The 17,514-nt window shown below is 36.5% G+C and overlaps 1 protein-coding gene across 1 annotated transcript in view; it reads left to right on the forward strand.

Moving 5' to 3' along the window:
- The window catches only part of CBLB (Cbl proto-oncogene B), a 133,580-nt gene extending 116,285 nt beyond the window's left edge, over positions 1-17,295 (forward strand). Inside the window, 6 exon segments of the mRNA XM_069785581.1 lie at positions 992-1,135; positions 6,321-6,409; positions 6,509-6,640; positions 7,928-8,065; positions 10,595-10,714; positions 16,032-17,295. Coding sequence (XP_069641682.1) covers positions 992-1,135; positions 6,321-6,409; positions 6,509-6,640; positions 7,928-8,065; positions 10,595-10,714; positions 16,032-16,294 — 886 coding nt within the window. The 3' untranslated portion in view covers positions 16,295-17,295.
- The last annotated feature ends 219 nt before the right edge of the window (positions 17,296-17,514 follow it).

Consider the following 17,514-nt stretch of genomic DNA (forward strand, 5'->3'; position numbering starts at 1 on the left):
TAATATCCAGATGATTTTTGAAGTTACATGCTTTTTGTTCCTCATGTTCAGCTAGTTCAAGAATGAAACTTGTTTGTGGTTTTCCTGTATGATCAACCTGAAGTTAAATTAAGTCCTTAATGTAAGCTTTTGTATTTCAGATGTTTTGTGAGTTCCTTGTTTATCTTAATGTATTGGAGTAATTGCTAGAAATGGAGGGGCTCTATGTATAAAAGAACAGGTGACATTGATTGCTAGACCTATAACCTAGCTAGTTAGATTTTATGAAGGCCAAAAGATTATGTTGAGCTTGTTAATATCTAACAAAATTATTTTCTCCAGACTGCTCACTAAAATGAAATTTTTGCCCATCATTTTATTTACACTTATATAACAGAAAACCAGGTAGTAGGAGTTATTTTTTTGTTTTAAAAAAAGTTTCATATCCATCAATATTCTCCATGATGGAACTTGTTACCTGTAAATGGAGATTGTAAAGCGTACCTCTTTCCTGGGCTTCCACTGCTTTCAAGAAGTGATATAAATCACTGTCTGGGAGAACAATTAAAGACAATTATTGTTTGAAGTAAAACTAATTTAAAATACAGGCAAATTCTGGGAGTTTGATAATTTTATGGCTGGAACAAGACTTCTCTCAAAGGGTGAATGTCTGCTGCTGCACTGAGCCCTGCTAAATACTATTTGCCCCGAATTAACTTTTGTTTAGTTCTTTTGATAAGTGCGAACAGGTTAAGCCTTGTAAGTGCCTTTTTAGTATTCTATTTTTAATTCTTTGCAGTTCTTTGCTATGTTGTGCTTGCTTAAAGTAGCTGCATTCTCAGTGCCAAAAATGCCAATAACCTTACAAGTTTTAGTTTGACATGGTGGTTTTGTTACCTTGCGTAGCAGACGTATTGAGGATGTTTAGGCTAAAGAAGAGTATTTTCTGTATTAAACTGAGGTTGATTATGTAACAGTTAAAGCAGAACTGTTCTTCTTCTCATTTCCTTAGGTGCCCTGTTCCTTCAGCAAATTCTCTGTCTGATAAATCAAGGGATCACACAGATGATGATGATGAATACAAAATTCCATCTTCACATCCTGTAATACTGAACTCACAACCACCTCATGGTCATAATACAAAACCTCTTGCTCGGTAAGATCATTTAGCAGCCTTGAAGGCAATTTATTTACAAAACCTCTGCTTTTTCCAAAATTTAACTGGATTAAATATTTACAATGATGGTTAAACTTGCCTGCCTTCTAAAATGCCTTATCTTTTCAAGCTTGGATTACTTACACCTCTGTTTCATCTGAACACCACCACAGTCATAAATCTGTGAAGTTCACTTTGTTTTATCTTTCTTGCATCAGAACTGGGTATTTTTTGCTGTTGAATACTATTTCTGCAGTTGATCCTTTTTTCCCTTCGGTTGAGGTTTTCAGAACTGACCAGGAGATTCAACCCTCACAACTCTCGCAAAGTGTAATTTTAAGGAGAATTGTGTGACGGAAGTTCCCAGTCAGCTTCGAAAATCTTAAACATTCACATTTCATGTAATTCATTTTGAGAAGCAGCGCAATACTAAAAAATATGTGAATTGGCAGCTGTATGTACATACTTTGATTCTCTTTTTGTCCCATGTGTGCTATGCCTTTTTAGCTTTTTGAGCCTGTTCCACAGCATATTTTCTTTGTGCTTCTCAGGAAGAGAACCTTTTTTTTAAACTCAGATGAAATATATCTCTTTTGCTTTAAATGTGTTCTAAATTAATAACTCCAAACTTTCACAGTTCTGAATTATTAATGGATTATGGCAAGGAGATTTGGAGCCAAGGGACATGACAACTGAGGTCTATGTCATTCCTGGTGAACTTATTGGACTTTGACTCATAAAAAAATCTGAATGTATGGAATTAAGAGAATAAGTCTTGGGAAAAAGAAGGGCCAATTCTCTACTGGTCTTGTAAACCAAAAGTATGATATTCAAGTATTGATCTAAAATGTTCAGACTCTTCTGCTATTGAAAAAATGCAGTGACATATTGCCATTCTTTCCTCTCTCTGTCAGAATGTAATGGCAAGGACCCACCATCAATAAAGCTCGACAAGTCTCTCATCCCAAAATTAGCCAATTATAATTCTTAGACCTCTTCAATCAGATTTTAGAACAGGTGCAAAAAAGGTCATAGTCTGATCACTCCTTGCATGCAGGTTAAAAAGTCTGTTTTTATTAGGAATGCTGATCCAACCTTCACTGTGTAAATGTGGATATTACACAGTTGTCTGAGCTTTATGATCTTGAGTACTTAAATTCCTATCTAATGTATGAGGCTTAAAAAAAAAAAAAAAAGTTTAACTCTCAATGTTGGCCAAGCAAAAAAATGGGAAGGAAAAAAACCCCCAACTTTCCAAGGTCCTAATCCTTTTACCTGTGCCATTTTTTATCCAAGTGTGTTGTGCTTCTGCACGGTAATGTCTTTGTGTAACATGCGAAGTCGTTAATAGAGGCTGAGTTGCTTGCATGACTAGGGTTACACAGGATGTAGCATTTCTTAGCCAAGAATTCATCTGCAACAGAAGAGAGCAGTACGTGGGCAGATGACCTTGGCTTAGCAGCTTCCGAGGGCTATGTCTAGGTTAGCAAGTAGTGTGGTGCAGTAGGAGTGAGTCTGTAGAGGGGACCAGTTGACTCCAAGGATCCCACATCCACACTGCATGTTTTGGGAAGTTTGGGATTCAGACGAGCCCTAACATGGTCCTGTGGCTGGAGTACCGTTTACTAATTGCAGCACGTTGGTTGAGCTCCTGCAGGACATCTGTTCAGTTAACATCGTTGTTGTGGTTTAACCCCAGCCCAGCCAGCACCTACGCACCACACAGGTGCTCGCTCGCTCCTCCCTGCTCCCAGTGGGATGGGGAGGAGAATCAAAAAGAGAAGTAGAACTCATGGGTTGAGCTAAGAATGGTTTAATAACTAAAGTAAAATAAAATGCAATAACAATAATAATAAAATATAGTAATAATAATTGAAATGAGAAGGGATATAATGGGTGGGGGGTGGGGAGAGAAATAAAACCCAAGAAAAGACAAGTGATGCACAATGCAATTGCTCACTACCTGCTGAGTGATGCCCAAGCAGCGATCCACCCCTCCTGGCCAGCTCCCCCCAGTTCTATACTGAGCACGGCGTTCTGTGGTATGGAATATCCCTTTGGCTAGCTCGGGCCAGCTGTCCTGGCTCTGCTCCCTCCCAGCTTCTTGTACACCTGCTTGCTGGCAGAGCACAGGAAACCGAAAAATCCTTACCTTAGGATAAGCCCTACTTAGCAACAGCTAAAACATCGGTGTGTTACCAACATTATTCTCACACTAAATCCAAAACACACTGTACCAGCTACTAAGAAGAAAATTAACTCTACCCCAGCCGAAACCAGGACAGTCATCCAGAAACAATTGAGTCTGCATGTTCTGAGACCTTTTTGCAATGTAAACCAGTGTAAAAAGTGCTGTAAGTGGGAATGACTTGTGGAGATTTGTTTCAATTGATACTCCTGACCTGGACTAAAATGCTAATATCCAGATGCACCCTGAAAGATTTCTTGAGAAAATAACCAACTGGAAAACCAGAAACTTGTCATTTTCTTATATCCTTCTTTTGCAGAAAAAAGAGTTGAGTGCTTTCAGTTGGCTGGTACAGGATGTCAGCAGGCCATTAGAATTACTAAAAGAGGCTGTAGATGGAAAGCTGATTTCAAAGGTTTTTTCTAGTTTTTAGTTTATTTTTTAGCTAGCATACTTGGTTTTGCACTTACAGTGGGCTTTTTTAGCATTAATCCAGGACTTGCTACAGAGAAAATACCTCAGTTTGCCATTCACATTGCTCTATGATTAAAACCACCAACTCATTTTATAATATATTCTGATAAGAATTTTAACTTGAAACAAATCATTCTCCTAAGCGTTAAAAAAAAAAAAAAAAATTGTTGAATATTTGTGTATGAATATATATGATGTTCCATATACTTAAAATGTCTCCTTTTAGCTAATGTCGCTGCTTAGATGTGAAAGCTGAGATAAAGCTTTCAAAAAGAATCTTGGTTCTGGTTGGTGGTGTATTCTTTTAATGTACTACTTTTAATCTCATGGGGAGGTGAGTGTCAATAAAAGCTTAACTTTTCAGTATTGTTTAGCAAAACTGTTACCAACAATCTTTTTCTTTTTTAATTGTCATAAATTTTTAGCACCTTTCAGTTCTGTCCCTGTCTCTTACCGCTTTCCTCAGTGTTGCTTCCTCAGTTCTTGGATAGTACTTAAGAGTTTTCTGTAAACTGAAGAGCCTACAAAATTTCTTCTGGATGTTTTATAATTTAGGAGCTGTGTAATACTTCCATCCTACCCCCAAATTTGTATTGCCTCTAAGACTTTTTGCTCTTTTACCAGTAGATACGACAATGCTAAAAATATTACGAGAATAAAACAAAAAATTACTCGCAGTCTTATTTTCTGGCAGCTCAGTTAATTGTCTGGTTTGTTACAGCTGATCATCTCTTCCCAGGTATGGGGCAAGTTCAGCAATAAGAAATGGAGGGAAAGAATTTCAGCATTACTAATTAGACTACTACTAGAAGAATGATACATTATTATATTCACTATCTTTTCCTAATAAAGCTTTTTCCAAAAGGAAAAGGACAAAGGCTTGCTTGTTAGTACTCACTTGCTGCCCTTCTTTCTGGTGTTTACTGTTGATGTAAACAGGTATTTTAGCATGATTTGTAAACTGAACACTTAACTGGGCTCATTATGACCTGAATACTCTGAAGTGGTGCGATGTTAAATTATCTTCCTGCCTGTGTCTGGTTAGATTATTGAAAATGCAGAATAGATTCAAATTAAAGTAGAAAATATTCTCAAGTTATTTAGTATATGTGCTGAGGAGTCAAAGAAAGTGTTGCGTCCGCTGCATTTGAGAGATTGAACCAATCTAATTTCAAAGATAGAAGCAACACTTCCTCTACCACTTCCCTGGGGAAATTAATTCATAACAAAATAGCTCTTACCATTAGTCTTTTTGTTTTGTTTTATTTTTTAAGTCTTGTAATTATTCTTACATTTGTTTCATTATTCCTTGTTACAACTCTTGGGACCACAAACACAATTTCACTTCCTCTTTCCTGTTTATATATTTTAAATGATTCCAGACCTTTATTCATTCCTCCTTTCCATATGGCCAAAGCTGATAGGTTTATTAATGTTCATACTATTGGTATAAACCCAAGATCTGAAATTTTAGCTGTATATAGCTCTAGCAGATTTGCCAGTATTTAGTAATAATGGTGCATGGTGGGTTGGGATTTTTATTTTTAAGCTGGAATTGTTTAGCACAGTGGCCTTTTTCCAGAGAAACTCTCTGGTTCTTTCTGAATATGCAGGGTCCACAGTACCAATGACAGGAGTAATTTCCCAGTTCTTTCACATTAATTAAAACAATATTTACTATTATGAAAAGGCTTTTGTTCTGTGTTTTTCCCTGCTGTATTTGGACAGAGTCACCTTACAAAAATAATCTCCAGTATTTTTCTGACAAGATTCTAGGCAACTTTGTACTGTTTGGATTAGATGATTTTCATATTTAATTTGATACTCTTGTTTGATTTTGAGGGCGTAATATGCTTCCATTTTAAAAAATCAGTAAACTGTGGTAGAAGTGTCAGTGAGACTCAGCTTTTTGATACAGAAATGAATAGGTGCCTGCAAAACTGCTTTAGCTAGTTCAATTTTTTTTTTTAATGTTTGGCTAAGAGTTTATTTGAAATTTGTTATTGCTAGTGGTGTGTTGTGGTGTTCTGTTTGGGGTTTTTTTTGTTGTTTTGTTTTATTTTGTATTTTGTTTAATGACTCTTCTGTGTACTTCAGTGTGGGTAATTATGAAAACCCACATTTCCCTTTATCATGTTTCTGCTATGGAAAATTCAACAGCTGGGAAGGTGAAATTGGATTGAGTCTGTGGCTTAACTGTGTGAATAAACTAATGAATGACCTGAGCTCTGAAGTAAGGACTATGTTTAATGTTAGTTCTTCCTCTATCTTGTATTGCAGCCTTGAGTAAGTTAAGCCATGTCAGTATCCCACCAAGAAAGGAGTATAATCCTGCAGAGCAGTTTTATTGATGGTTAACCAGTATCTGGTCTCAATATAAAAAGCGTAAATTTTAAAATTGGTGCATCTTCTTATCTTTCATTCATTTCCATATAGTGAACTGCCAGCTCAGGTGCTTCATCATTCTGGGAATTAATACTTGGATAACTGGTTGATTGCTTCCTGTTTAATGTCTGTCTTCAGGGTGTGTGAGAATGGTCAATGTGCTGGAGTAACGAATGGAACACACAGTACTGCTTCTGAGATGAAGAAATCAAAACACCCAGAGTTAGGTATGTTCTTATTTTCCACTATTTAGCAAGAAAATTTACTCTGTGCTCTTCTAGGGGTACAGCAAGAAAACATTCACTTCTTGTGATTGTGTCATTCAGGAGATGTCTATGATGCACCTACTGTTCCGGTACCTTTGCCACCTGCACGACCTCCTACCAGAGACAACCCAAAACACAGCTCTTTGCTCAACAGGACACCCTCCGATTATGATCTTCTGGTGCCCCCTTTAGGTTGCAGACTTTTTGCTGATTACATTTAATGGTTAACATTGCCTAGATGAACCAAATGCCATGTTCATTGAATAACAACCAATGTTGAGTATGTTAAGAGTACCAAACAAGCTATGGGCTAAATATTACAACTGTAAGTCAATATTTGTGTCAATGATCTGTACTCAGTATCTGTCTGCAAGCCCTCATGCAAGACAGACAAAAAGGCGTACTAAATCTGTATTCAAACTATAAAGAAAAGCAAAACCATTTTCTCTAAAAAAAAAAATTACAATTTTTTGTCCCTTAGCAGGAAGTTTGAGCATTGCCATTTAATGCAAGAGTGGAGGGCTTTTCCTATTGTAGCTTAACTCCATTTTTTCAATCAAATACAAAGAAGAATGCCGAAGAGGTTGTATTTTAAGTCAAAGAAAACAAAATTAAATTAATAAGTTTATTTCTGATTTTCTCCACTATCAAGGGACAGTTCAAAACTCCCTGCTGCCTACAGTCACCAAAAGCTATCATTTCCAACCCTGATTTCTGTTCTGTTCTACACAAAAGTCAGTGAGCTCTGCATTATATACAAGGGCTGTGCTTGGCCACTGCCCATGCCCTTATTGACAAACTCAGCTGCATGATTGTATCTGTGTATGTCATCATCCAATTTTCTGGTTCCATAAAACCTTTTGAACATTTGCTATGTTCTTGCACTATACTCTCTCTGGTCCCTGAAGTGTTCCTGAGTTGTGGGAGTACATAGAATTGAAGGCAGAAGAATGCGTAGAAATCACACTGCTTGGTAATTCTAGCCCTGTCTGCATCACCTTTGTGTAGGGGGTACATTCTTTTGCCAAGCTCTAGAAAATTCAGTTTATATCTGGGGTCAGAGCTTTAGAACAGCAGATAAAGATAATACACAGTATAAATGTAGCAGATTCAACGTAGTCAGCATTGGTGTTTGAATATAAATATATTTGCTTAACCACTGAAACATAGCTGTTATTCTTCAATGATATTCAGTGAAGCTTGCATTATAATATACTCTTTGCAACTAAGCCACTAAAAGAAATCTCTCCCCCCATCACAGAAAAGAAACTGAGCACTGCAAAAGGTCATTCAGAGCATGTTTTAGAAGAGGATTGTGCACAGTAGGAGTCAGGTTTACAATTTCATTATTGGAGTCACTGAACTGCTAGATGAACCCTAGGAGTAAAGGCCTCAGAAAAAAAAAAATTAAGCTTCACTCTTTATTCTACAGTTCTTAATGAAGTTTTGCTCATCTAATAATTCTTTTCTAAAATGCAGGTGAAGATGCATTTGATAACTCACCCCCTTCGCTACCGCCACCACCACCACCTGCTCGGCACAGCATGATTGAGCAGACAAAACCTGCTGGCTCAGGAAGCCGACCTCCTTCGGGACATGAACTGTTCCTTCATTCTGGTAGGAATACAATGGAAACAAGATATTTTATTTCATTTTGCTTTACTTCAGAAGCTTATCTGTTCCGTGATAAAGTTGTCATCAGGCTTCAGAAGTCTCTTTTGTCTTTACTTCATTATACAAAATGTTAAAAAGAGGTGGTTTTTAATGGTGGAGATGAAACAACTCAATATAAAAAGACTTCACTTTTTGTTGTCACTAAGTAATGATATAAGGTCAATATGTCTATACCAAGCTAGACATTTTGGTAAATTGTATTTTTCTAGTAAGAGTTATTACTTGTGAAGTGCCAAGTTTTGTGTTGTAATCTGTGATACTAGTCTGTATCCTTTTATCAACTCCATTCTTTTCTATAGTAAAACATAATTAATGGAGTTTATTTTCAAGTTGGAACTTGGGGAAAAACTAGAAAATAAGGGAAAAAAAATCCTGTTTTGTTAGAACTGTTGTAAAATTTTGCTGCAAAACTATATTAATTGTGAACACAGTTGCAGGTGCCTGTGGTTCATAACCTTTTTGATAAGTCAGGCATTCACCTATCTCTCCCCACGAATCACTGTGACGCTTTTTCAGTCTGGTATTTTGCTTGTAAAAGATATAAAAGCTATATTCACAATTTACGATTTTTGTCTTTGAGTTGAGAAGTATTTGATTGTCAGGCTAATTAAGTTGAATATATTTGCTGCTGCTGATACAGATTACAACAGGATTTTTGTGGGTTATAGTGCATGTCTGTGAAGCGGCGCTTTTTTCTCTGTGGAAGCTTGCAAAGGATGTTGGTGTCTTGAAGTTTACCTGTCCCAGGAATATTTTCAGTGATTATCTACCTTGCAGTGTGGTTTAGATGTCTTTCTCCTCCTGTCTGCTTTTCTTAGAAGCTGCATGGAAAGGAATAAAATGAAATGTTTTGGTGGTAGTGTTGCAGGAAGGCCAGAATGTAGATGACAGGCAGTCCTGTGCAACTCCATAATGGTCTGGCAGGTTGTCGGGTGTTTGGCTGACCTTTCTTTTACGGAATGTTTTTATTATGTATTTTTTTGCCACCAGTCAAGGCCTGACATCGGGTAATTTGCCAAAACTGTGTATACTTTAAAATGCAAATTCAGCTCAGTTTGTTACTTTCTCATATAAGCCTCTGAATGCATCCAGGTAAAAAGACAGCGTGTTACAGGATGTAAAGGTTGATCTTCATAAATACAGGGCCAGGAATTAATTTATCTTCTACACTTCAAAACAAAAATTATGTAATCGTCAGCAGTCCAGTCTGAATGGGTGGCTCAACTCTGTCATCTGATGCAGAAACACACACTGCACCATTCAGTTAATGGGAATGGAGGGGAAAAATAGAAGCCCTCACACATAGACGCACACAAGCTCTGTCTGTGTGCAGTTCCCAGAAACGTGCAGAGTTTTAAATTATTAAATGTTATTTCCAAATAATTTTAAGAAGCATCACTGATAGTGTTAAAAAACATTTAATAGCTTATAATTAAAAATCTGGAAAATGTCTCTACGACCATGTATTGTTCATATTTGCACAGTGAATATAATCTTACAGCAGCAGTTTTCATTAATCTTAGAAGGGTATAAATCTTCTTAGGCATACGTGGTTGTGTGGATTGGTCTTTTTTTATTCATATGGTATTTCTAAAGGCATATTACTCACTTTGCATCTTGTCAGATAAACTGCTGTAGATGATTTATGATGCGTTTTTGATGATTGGTTTCATACAAGTCTTGGGGGTGATTTCTCAGCTATCCATCAGAGCCTGTCAGATTAGAATAATAATCTCATCATCAACAACAGCAAAAAGTTGTACTCACATACAAACACTGTTACGAGCCCGGAGCAGAAGCGAGGTCCAGGATGATGTTAGCACTTGCTCAGCTGCATCCTCAATAGCCAAGGAAAAAAAAAAAACCCAAACAAAAAAACAGGAAGACACAATATGCCAGGACTATATATTTCTTTCCTTTTTTTAAATTCTGTTCCTGTAATCAGCAGAGAGAACTGAAAAGCCTAGTTCACAGCCTTTACCAGTCCTGGTAATATTTACCCATAGCGGGGACACTGTGAATAGGAAATCTGCCCTGCAGTCTTTGTGAACTGCAAAGCATAGAGGTGTTACGAAGCTCTAACCAAACTGATTAGTTGGGATATTTCTAATTCTGCTGCTTCAGGCTTTGCAACCTCTTCTATACTTTGCCAGGCACAATCCTAGCACTGTCAGGATTGGGTAATCAAAAGGTACCTCATGGATGTAGACGGAAGAGCCATGGTCAGTGCAGGATGCCTTTGAGCTGTGCTCTTGTTTTTGTCAACTGAAGACGTAGTTACATGTCTACTGTGCAAGTGTTGAATTTGGATGTATGTGTGCATATGCACGTGCTCTGGGGGAACACCTCTGTTCGGATTCATGGCTCCTCTGTCTGAAGGGAGGCTATGCTAAGCCTAACTTCTATGCATCAGGCCTCCCCAGATAATAATTCTAATTATTCTAAGAGACCTTTTTGATTCTGTTATTACAGATCCCCATTTTGATCCGATAACTGGTCATGTTCCTTTGCCACCTGCTCGTAGAGTAACTGGAGAAAACGTCAAAACAAATAGGACATCTCAAGACTATGATCAACTTCCTGCCTCTTCAGGTAAGGTAGAAAACTGTTCTTGTAGACAATTACAACTTTATGAAGCAAATAACTTTAATCCATAATGTCCATTGAGGTTTTTGTCATTCCTGGCAACAAACTGCTCTACAAAAATATGAAATCATCAAAGGATAAGAGATTAAAGTTCTTCAGTAAAGGTAGAAGTGGCTACCTGTTGTCTGTAGGTGTAGATATTACGACATCAGTGTCACTAGCTGCCAGACTGAATACTTATGTGAGTTCTAGTGTTCCTTATTTTTTGAGAAAGGCAGAGATTTTTCTGCCACTTTTAAAGCTCACAAGAGATAAGAAGTCCTGCAGGGACCACATGCATCTCACTTCCATCTTTGTTTCATTGCTCTTAAAAAAAAAAGAAGTAACTTCACTCTCTAAAGTATTACTATTTTCTGGTCTTTTTTGCTAATATGTTTGTCTAAACTGCTAAGAAAATTTAATTTTTTTTTTTTAAAGAAAATAACAAGAACCAAAACCAATTAAAATTCAGTCTTCCATTTGCAAAGGAACAGGTAGAATAGAAGCAATTCTTATGCCATAGAAATTTTGCTTATGGTTTTAAGGCAACACGAATAGTATTTAAAGGAAAGCTACTCAAATTAGTTAAAACAATAACAATATTTACCTGTATTTCAAAAGTACTTTCACCAATTTTTAGAGAAATTTTCTTTTAATTAGATGTGCATGATATATGGGGAAGGGAGAGGATTGTTCCACCTGCATTATTTTGCTTTGTGGAAAGACCACACCAAAAAAGAGCCGAGTGATGCTTTGAACCTTTATTCATTCTCCAGATAAGACACAATTGTGCATGAAAACTCTTTTCTGATGCATAAAGAAAGGGAGAGACTTACTTCTCTAGTTTTTCATTTCTAATGATCACCGGTGTTTAATTGCAACAATCACAAGTGGAAAAATGATAAGATTTTTTTAAAAGTAATTGTATCTCTCCTTCTCAGGAATACGTAGTTCTATTCTGCTGGGGTATAAGAAAGAAAGAATGTCTTTTTCCAGCTTAAAATACAGGGGAAATTAAGTAAGCCTGAAGAGTGCTACAGAATTTTTAATGAATAGGACATTTGAGAATTAGTGTGATGCCGTTGGTAAATAGTAGCACTTTGGGGAGGATACCTCTACTATAACAGTGTTTCTCTTTTTTCCCCTCATTGTTAGGGGGAAAAAAAATTTGTTTTATAATGTATGTTTTATATGTGACACTGAGAGGGATCTATTTGTCTTAGAATGTTAACCTGATTTATTTAAGGCATTTTAAATTCTTTTATAATACAAACTATGACAGTGATATAACTACCTTTCTAAAGCTACAGATTTTTCCTGCAATTCTTGCAATTCTGTGGCAGAACAATTTTTAATTTTCCTAAATTACTGTAAGATGCTTGCTACTTAAGATCTTGGAGCTTTCTGTTGTCACTTAATAAATACTTGCCTGTCTGTATGTTTCCCACAGCCATCTTCTAAAACACCCACATGTGTCGACCTTTGCTATAAATATCATTCTAAATCAGCATGATGTACAGCAAGATATTCAATTTAATTTCAATTAAATGAAAACTATGTGATAGATCATGTCATACTTTTAATTGGAAAGTTGTTTTTACAGTGGCAGTAATTCCATTGAACAGAACTGATGAGCTTCAGGATGAACCGATTCACCTTCATCTATGATTTAAAAAGACAATGCAGGGAGTGTAACTATTCAGAACTTTGGTTTTTGCATTTATTCTGAACCAATCAGTACACTTAGGAAGTTCTTCATTTCAGCCCTTTTGTATGGTGATTCTTTGAACTAGCTGGAAAGGAAATGTAGTTCACTCTAAAATCCAATTATAATTTAGCCACTGGCTCCCTAGAGTAGCATGGGGAGTCCTTTAACTTCTGTGCTTCGGTTTGACTGTTTTTAAGATCGCTGTCATGATGTTTAACTGAATCGCTAACGTGTAATGACAAATTTATTCTAATTCAGCAATGTATTCAGCATTAAACACTTAAGAAATAGTTCTCAGCTATGCACCTAACTATCCCAAAGGCATGGTTTTTCAAACTTCTTAAATACAACTTTTTAAAATTATTACAATAAAAGAGCAGGAGATATTGCTAATAGTTAGTATATTTTACCTAAGCACAGCCAATGATATGTGGGAAAAGTAGAAGAAAATTAGGCCTCTAATATAGATGTCTGCTGTATTTTACTGAATTTAGCTATTCTGTAAGTGGATTCAGATGGCTAGTTAAGTATATTTGTCTGCTGCCTATTCATTCACCTGGCCTTATTAAAGCACTTGCATGCAAATTTAAATTCCTTTACGTGGAAACGTTAGGGGGAGGGTGACCCATATCAGTAATGGGTGGATTTCAGTTAACCCTGGGGGGAATAATGTGCCACAGTAATGCAAAATGTGAAGATTATACCTAACAGCTTGATGGACCAATGTGTCCTTCCTCACTTTCTCCCTGCTCTCTCAGTTCCTCAGTATAGATGTCCCCTGGCTGTGCTTTGTTCCTGTACCCCAGTTAGATTAGATGTAGCTGCTCGCCACTGCTCCACAGAGAGCCTTGTGCAACAAGCCTTCGTCACCTGCTTCTCTGATGCTTCTCAGTCTGTCCGTGAAAGACTGTCGAACATACAGAAGCAGCAAGGGAAGAAAAGAGGAGGGCCATTTCACAGCAGAGAGGAATAGGCAGTTGGCATCATTACAGATATCCTCTTCCCACTGTGCCACAGAGGTCTCAGCTTACAACTTTTTCTGCGCTTTTTAAACAATTATTAAATAAGCCGGTGTCTGCCTTTATACTAACCCATTACCTGAGGGTCAGATGTAGTGCTGAAGTACTGAAATGTGAGTGATAGAGGAAGCTCCTTGCTATACAAACTGTTAATTGAATTACGCAATTAGAAAATATATTTGAATTTTTAGTTAAGCATCCATGGTGGCTAAAACATCAGAGAGGATGGGAGGTTGGGAAGGAAATTCCTGCTTAAATACGTCTATCTCAGTGTCCAGATGGATATGCAGCTTAGGCTTAGTATCTTTAAGCTCAGGATCCAATGTGATACCCAGCTTCAGCTAAAATTTTATACGGATGTGAAGATACTGAAAGAGATGTCAGCACTTAAAAAAAATAATAACGGGAATTGAGATAGAGAGGGCTGAAGATCTTAAAGTATCTGTGCTATAGAGAGATGTCACTGTAGTGAGAATAAAATGCCTATGCTGCAAATCTGCTGACAGAATTAAAAATGACCTTTGCAAATGATGTGATTGCTGAAGCTTCCAAACAAACCTTATTAAGCAAACTGAAGGTTTTATACAAGAAATAACTTCAGTTTTAAGCCTGTATTGGACTGGGTAGAGCAAAAATCATCTCTTGTAACATACGCACAGAAGGATCTGATCTATGCATAAGGAATTTCTTCTGTACTTCAAGCCCAGAGAAAAATGTACAATTTGCAAATTAAAATTTTTTCATCCTCTATACAAGTGAAGTCCATAATGAAGTGTGCATATTAAAACAGTTTGAAATGTTTTCGAGAGAAAACTGATTGTTTTTAACATCATATACCATTATTTTAAACATAGAGAATATTCTTCTGTTACAGTCTTGAGTTTTCTAAAATAAGTGAAATGAGAAATTTGAACTTGTTTCTGATTTGGGTTTTGGTGATTAACCACATTTCCTGAGCTGTAGTTAATTTGTCAAACCAGTGTGTTTCATGGATCTTCCACACCTTCAAAGCAGGTTTGGATCTGCTTCAGGTGTGTTTACTAGAATGTATGATGTTTATATAATTCTTTTCATCTTCAGAGAGAAAAAAATCATAACAAATACGAAATAGCCATTACTTATCTGTAGGTTGTGTCATAACTATTTGCAAGGAAAATAGGTAATGAATTAGAATGAAATTAAACTTAGCACCTTACTGTAAATTTTTAATCAAATTACTCTCATCCATTTGTTATATGAATATCGTCATCTTGCTAAAAGTACTACTTGCTTATCTTTTCTGAATTAAGAAATGGAATTGAAATTTATAGCAACGCTTCATCTGAATGCATGGAAACTAAGTTGAGAGAAAAATACACCTTGATTAGACGTGCACTAATGTGAACTATTTTCATTCATCTGAAGTGTTTAATGCATTCTGTTGAGTTACAGTTTTCTTTATCCAGTGTTACGATAAGGTAGCATGTTGTAACAGCAATACTAGAAATACAATATTCTTTCACCACTAAAAAACTGTCTCTGAAATACTTAATACTGCAAAATGCCATTGCTGTCAGTGTAAGCAAACAGGAAGTATCACAGCCAGAAATTCCTTTAATTTAGCTATCAAAGTCACTGTTGATGGAACTTTTAGAACCCTTTTTGAAGGATTAAAGATTTTTTTTTTTTTTTAATTTCTTTGCTCTTGAAAGTGTTTTCTGCTCTATGTCTGCTTGTATTTAAGCTTCTTATTGTGGAATCAGTGAGGATAAAGAGGTTTCAGTAAAGTACCAAGTTTACTTGAGCACGAAACTCTTGACTCTGAGAAGATCAGTAAGTTTGAATATTAGCTTTTTTCATCAGCACATCATGATTCTTAGCACCCACATTAGCTGTGAAGGTAACCTTTCCACAGAAGAGAAGGAAAGGGGAGATACTTCCAATGCAGGACTGGAGAGGGAGGATCGTCTTCTGTTCTCACTGCTGAAAATAATTGGACTAGAGGTTTTTTTGAGAAACCAGTTATTTCTGTAGTTATATGTAGCTGCTATGCATGAAATAAACTGCAATTGACTGAACAGAATCTGCAAGATGTACCAAAAAGTGAAGGATTTTTCTCCCTCAGGCATATTTGTTTGGATTCCTTTTCCACACAGCTTATGGTCCTGAATAAAATTGTGATCAAATTTGTTGTGTTTTTTTTTAAAACACACTAAGAAAAAGTTCTCAAACTGTGGGTTGAGAGTAGAGAGACTTTATAATTTTGACTGGCTATTTTCATCATCTTTGCTGTTTCATCACACTTTCTTTTTCTGCCAGCTTTGGGTAATTCAGACTGTAACTTGCATGTTCCTATCCTATTATTAAAATAGTATTTCACTACATTATTTCCATTTTGGATGCTCCTGAGGAATTCAGCTTCTCTCTGAATTTTAAAATGAGCGATACCAGTGAATTAAAATATCTCTTCATGTTTCTTTAGAATTTTACTTTTTAAACTGCTTCACCAGGCGTGACCTACCTATAACACAATTTTAAGCCAATTTGTAATGATTTCTATCTCCTTTATTTGAAACAGATGGTTCACAAGCACCAGCCAGGCCCCCTAAACCACTTCCTCGGAGGACTGCACCAGAAATACACCACAGGAAAGCATACAGCTCTGACAGTTCCACAGAAAATGTGGATGCAAAAATTGCGAAACTTATGGGAGAGGGCTACTCCTTTGAAGAAGTCAAGAGGGCACTTGAAATTGCCCAGAATAATGTTGACGTGGCCCGTAGTATTTTAAGAGAGTTTGTCTGTTTTCCTCCACCGGTCTCCCCACGTCTCAATCTATAGCAGCGTCAAGATTTTCTTGGAGCATGTGCATTCTACATTATACACGTGTGGATTGGGGAGTGAGAGAAAGAAGAGAATGGAATATTTTTCTTTCATCCTTAGTAGAAGGGTGTTTGTTTCCAGCCGTTTATCAAAGGCTCATGGCTGCTCTGATCAAGACTTATAAATATGCTGAGGCTTATGTATTTTTGCTAGCCATACTTTTTTAAATCAGGGTTGAACTGACAAAATAATTTAAAGAAGTTTACTTCCCTAGAACTTTTAATCTGTGAAATGCTTTTTCTTGTTTACAAGTTGGCAAGTTACAGTTTTCTAGTTGATGCCTGTACTATGTTCCTGTTCGTATTCCCTTGTACCTTGTGGTCAGTTCTGCTGTAGCATTCCCAACAGTTTCCGTGCTGACCACCCCATCAACTAAATCATCACTTTCCAGAAGTTCTGTTTTGTTTTTTTTTTTCTCTTACAAGATGCTTTAATTGTTTTTTTTTTGCATTTCAGCTCATCAAATGCAAAAAGTATGTGGCCTTCACTACTGATTTTTTTTTCTTCTGAGATTCCTTTGCTTTTGAGAGAGGAAATATCTGAATGTAAAATGCATTATTCTGTCTATGAACTGCCTTTTTAAAGGTATTTTGACAGTAATGTTGGGCAGCTTTCTGTTTAACATGAATTCCATGACCTGTAGTCCTCAAGGTCTTTTATACACAGTTTCCACAAAAAAATCCCAACCAACAAATAAAACACTTCATGCAGCAGTAATACTGAGTTCTAACATGTAAAAGCTCTTTCAAATTTGAGTATTTGATTGCAAATGTTCAAAAAGCCAAATGCACGTGATAATACTGTGTTTTGATTACACGCTAATGGCACCAGTTCTATATGACCTATGTAAACTGAGGCATACCAGACTAGAAGGAATCTTTTTGAATCATATTAATGGTATTCAGGTAAATTCCAGTTCTAGCTTCTGTAAAGTAGAATACAGTTAATTTTTTGTTTGAGTGATTATCCTGTGGTTCATTGTGGCTTGGATCAGTTTGTATTAACATGGAAACTTTAAATCTTTGATGCACTGTTAATTCCTAATGCTACTGTAGCAATATTTTTTGCAAAATTCTTTAGTAACCTCCTCCTCTGTACACTTTATTATTCTCAAGTATGTGTTTAATACCCAAATTCATTCACTGTCTTTCTAGCTGCTTAGTTGGAAACACATTTTT

The sequence above is a fragment of the Haliaeetus albicilla genome, chromosome 6, assembly GCF_947461875.1.
Source record: "Haliaeetus albicilla chromosome 6, bHalAlb1.1, whole genome shotgun sequence".
In the NCBI taxonomy this organism is placed as follows: domain Eukaryota; kingdom Metazoa; phylum Chordata; class Aves; order Accipitriformes; family Accipitridae; genus Haliaeetus; species Haliaeetus albicilla.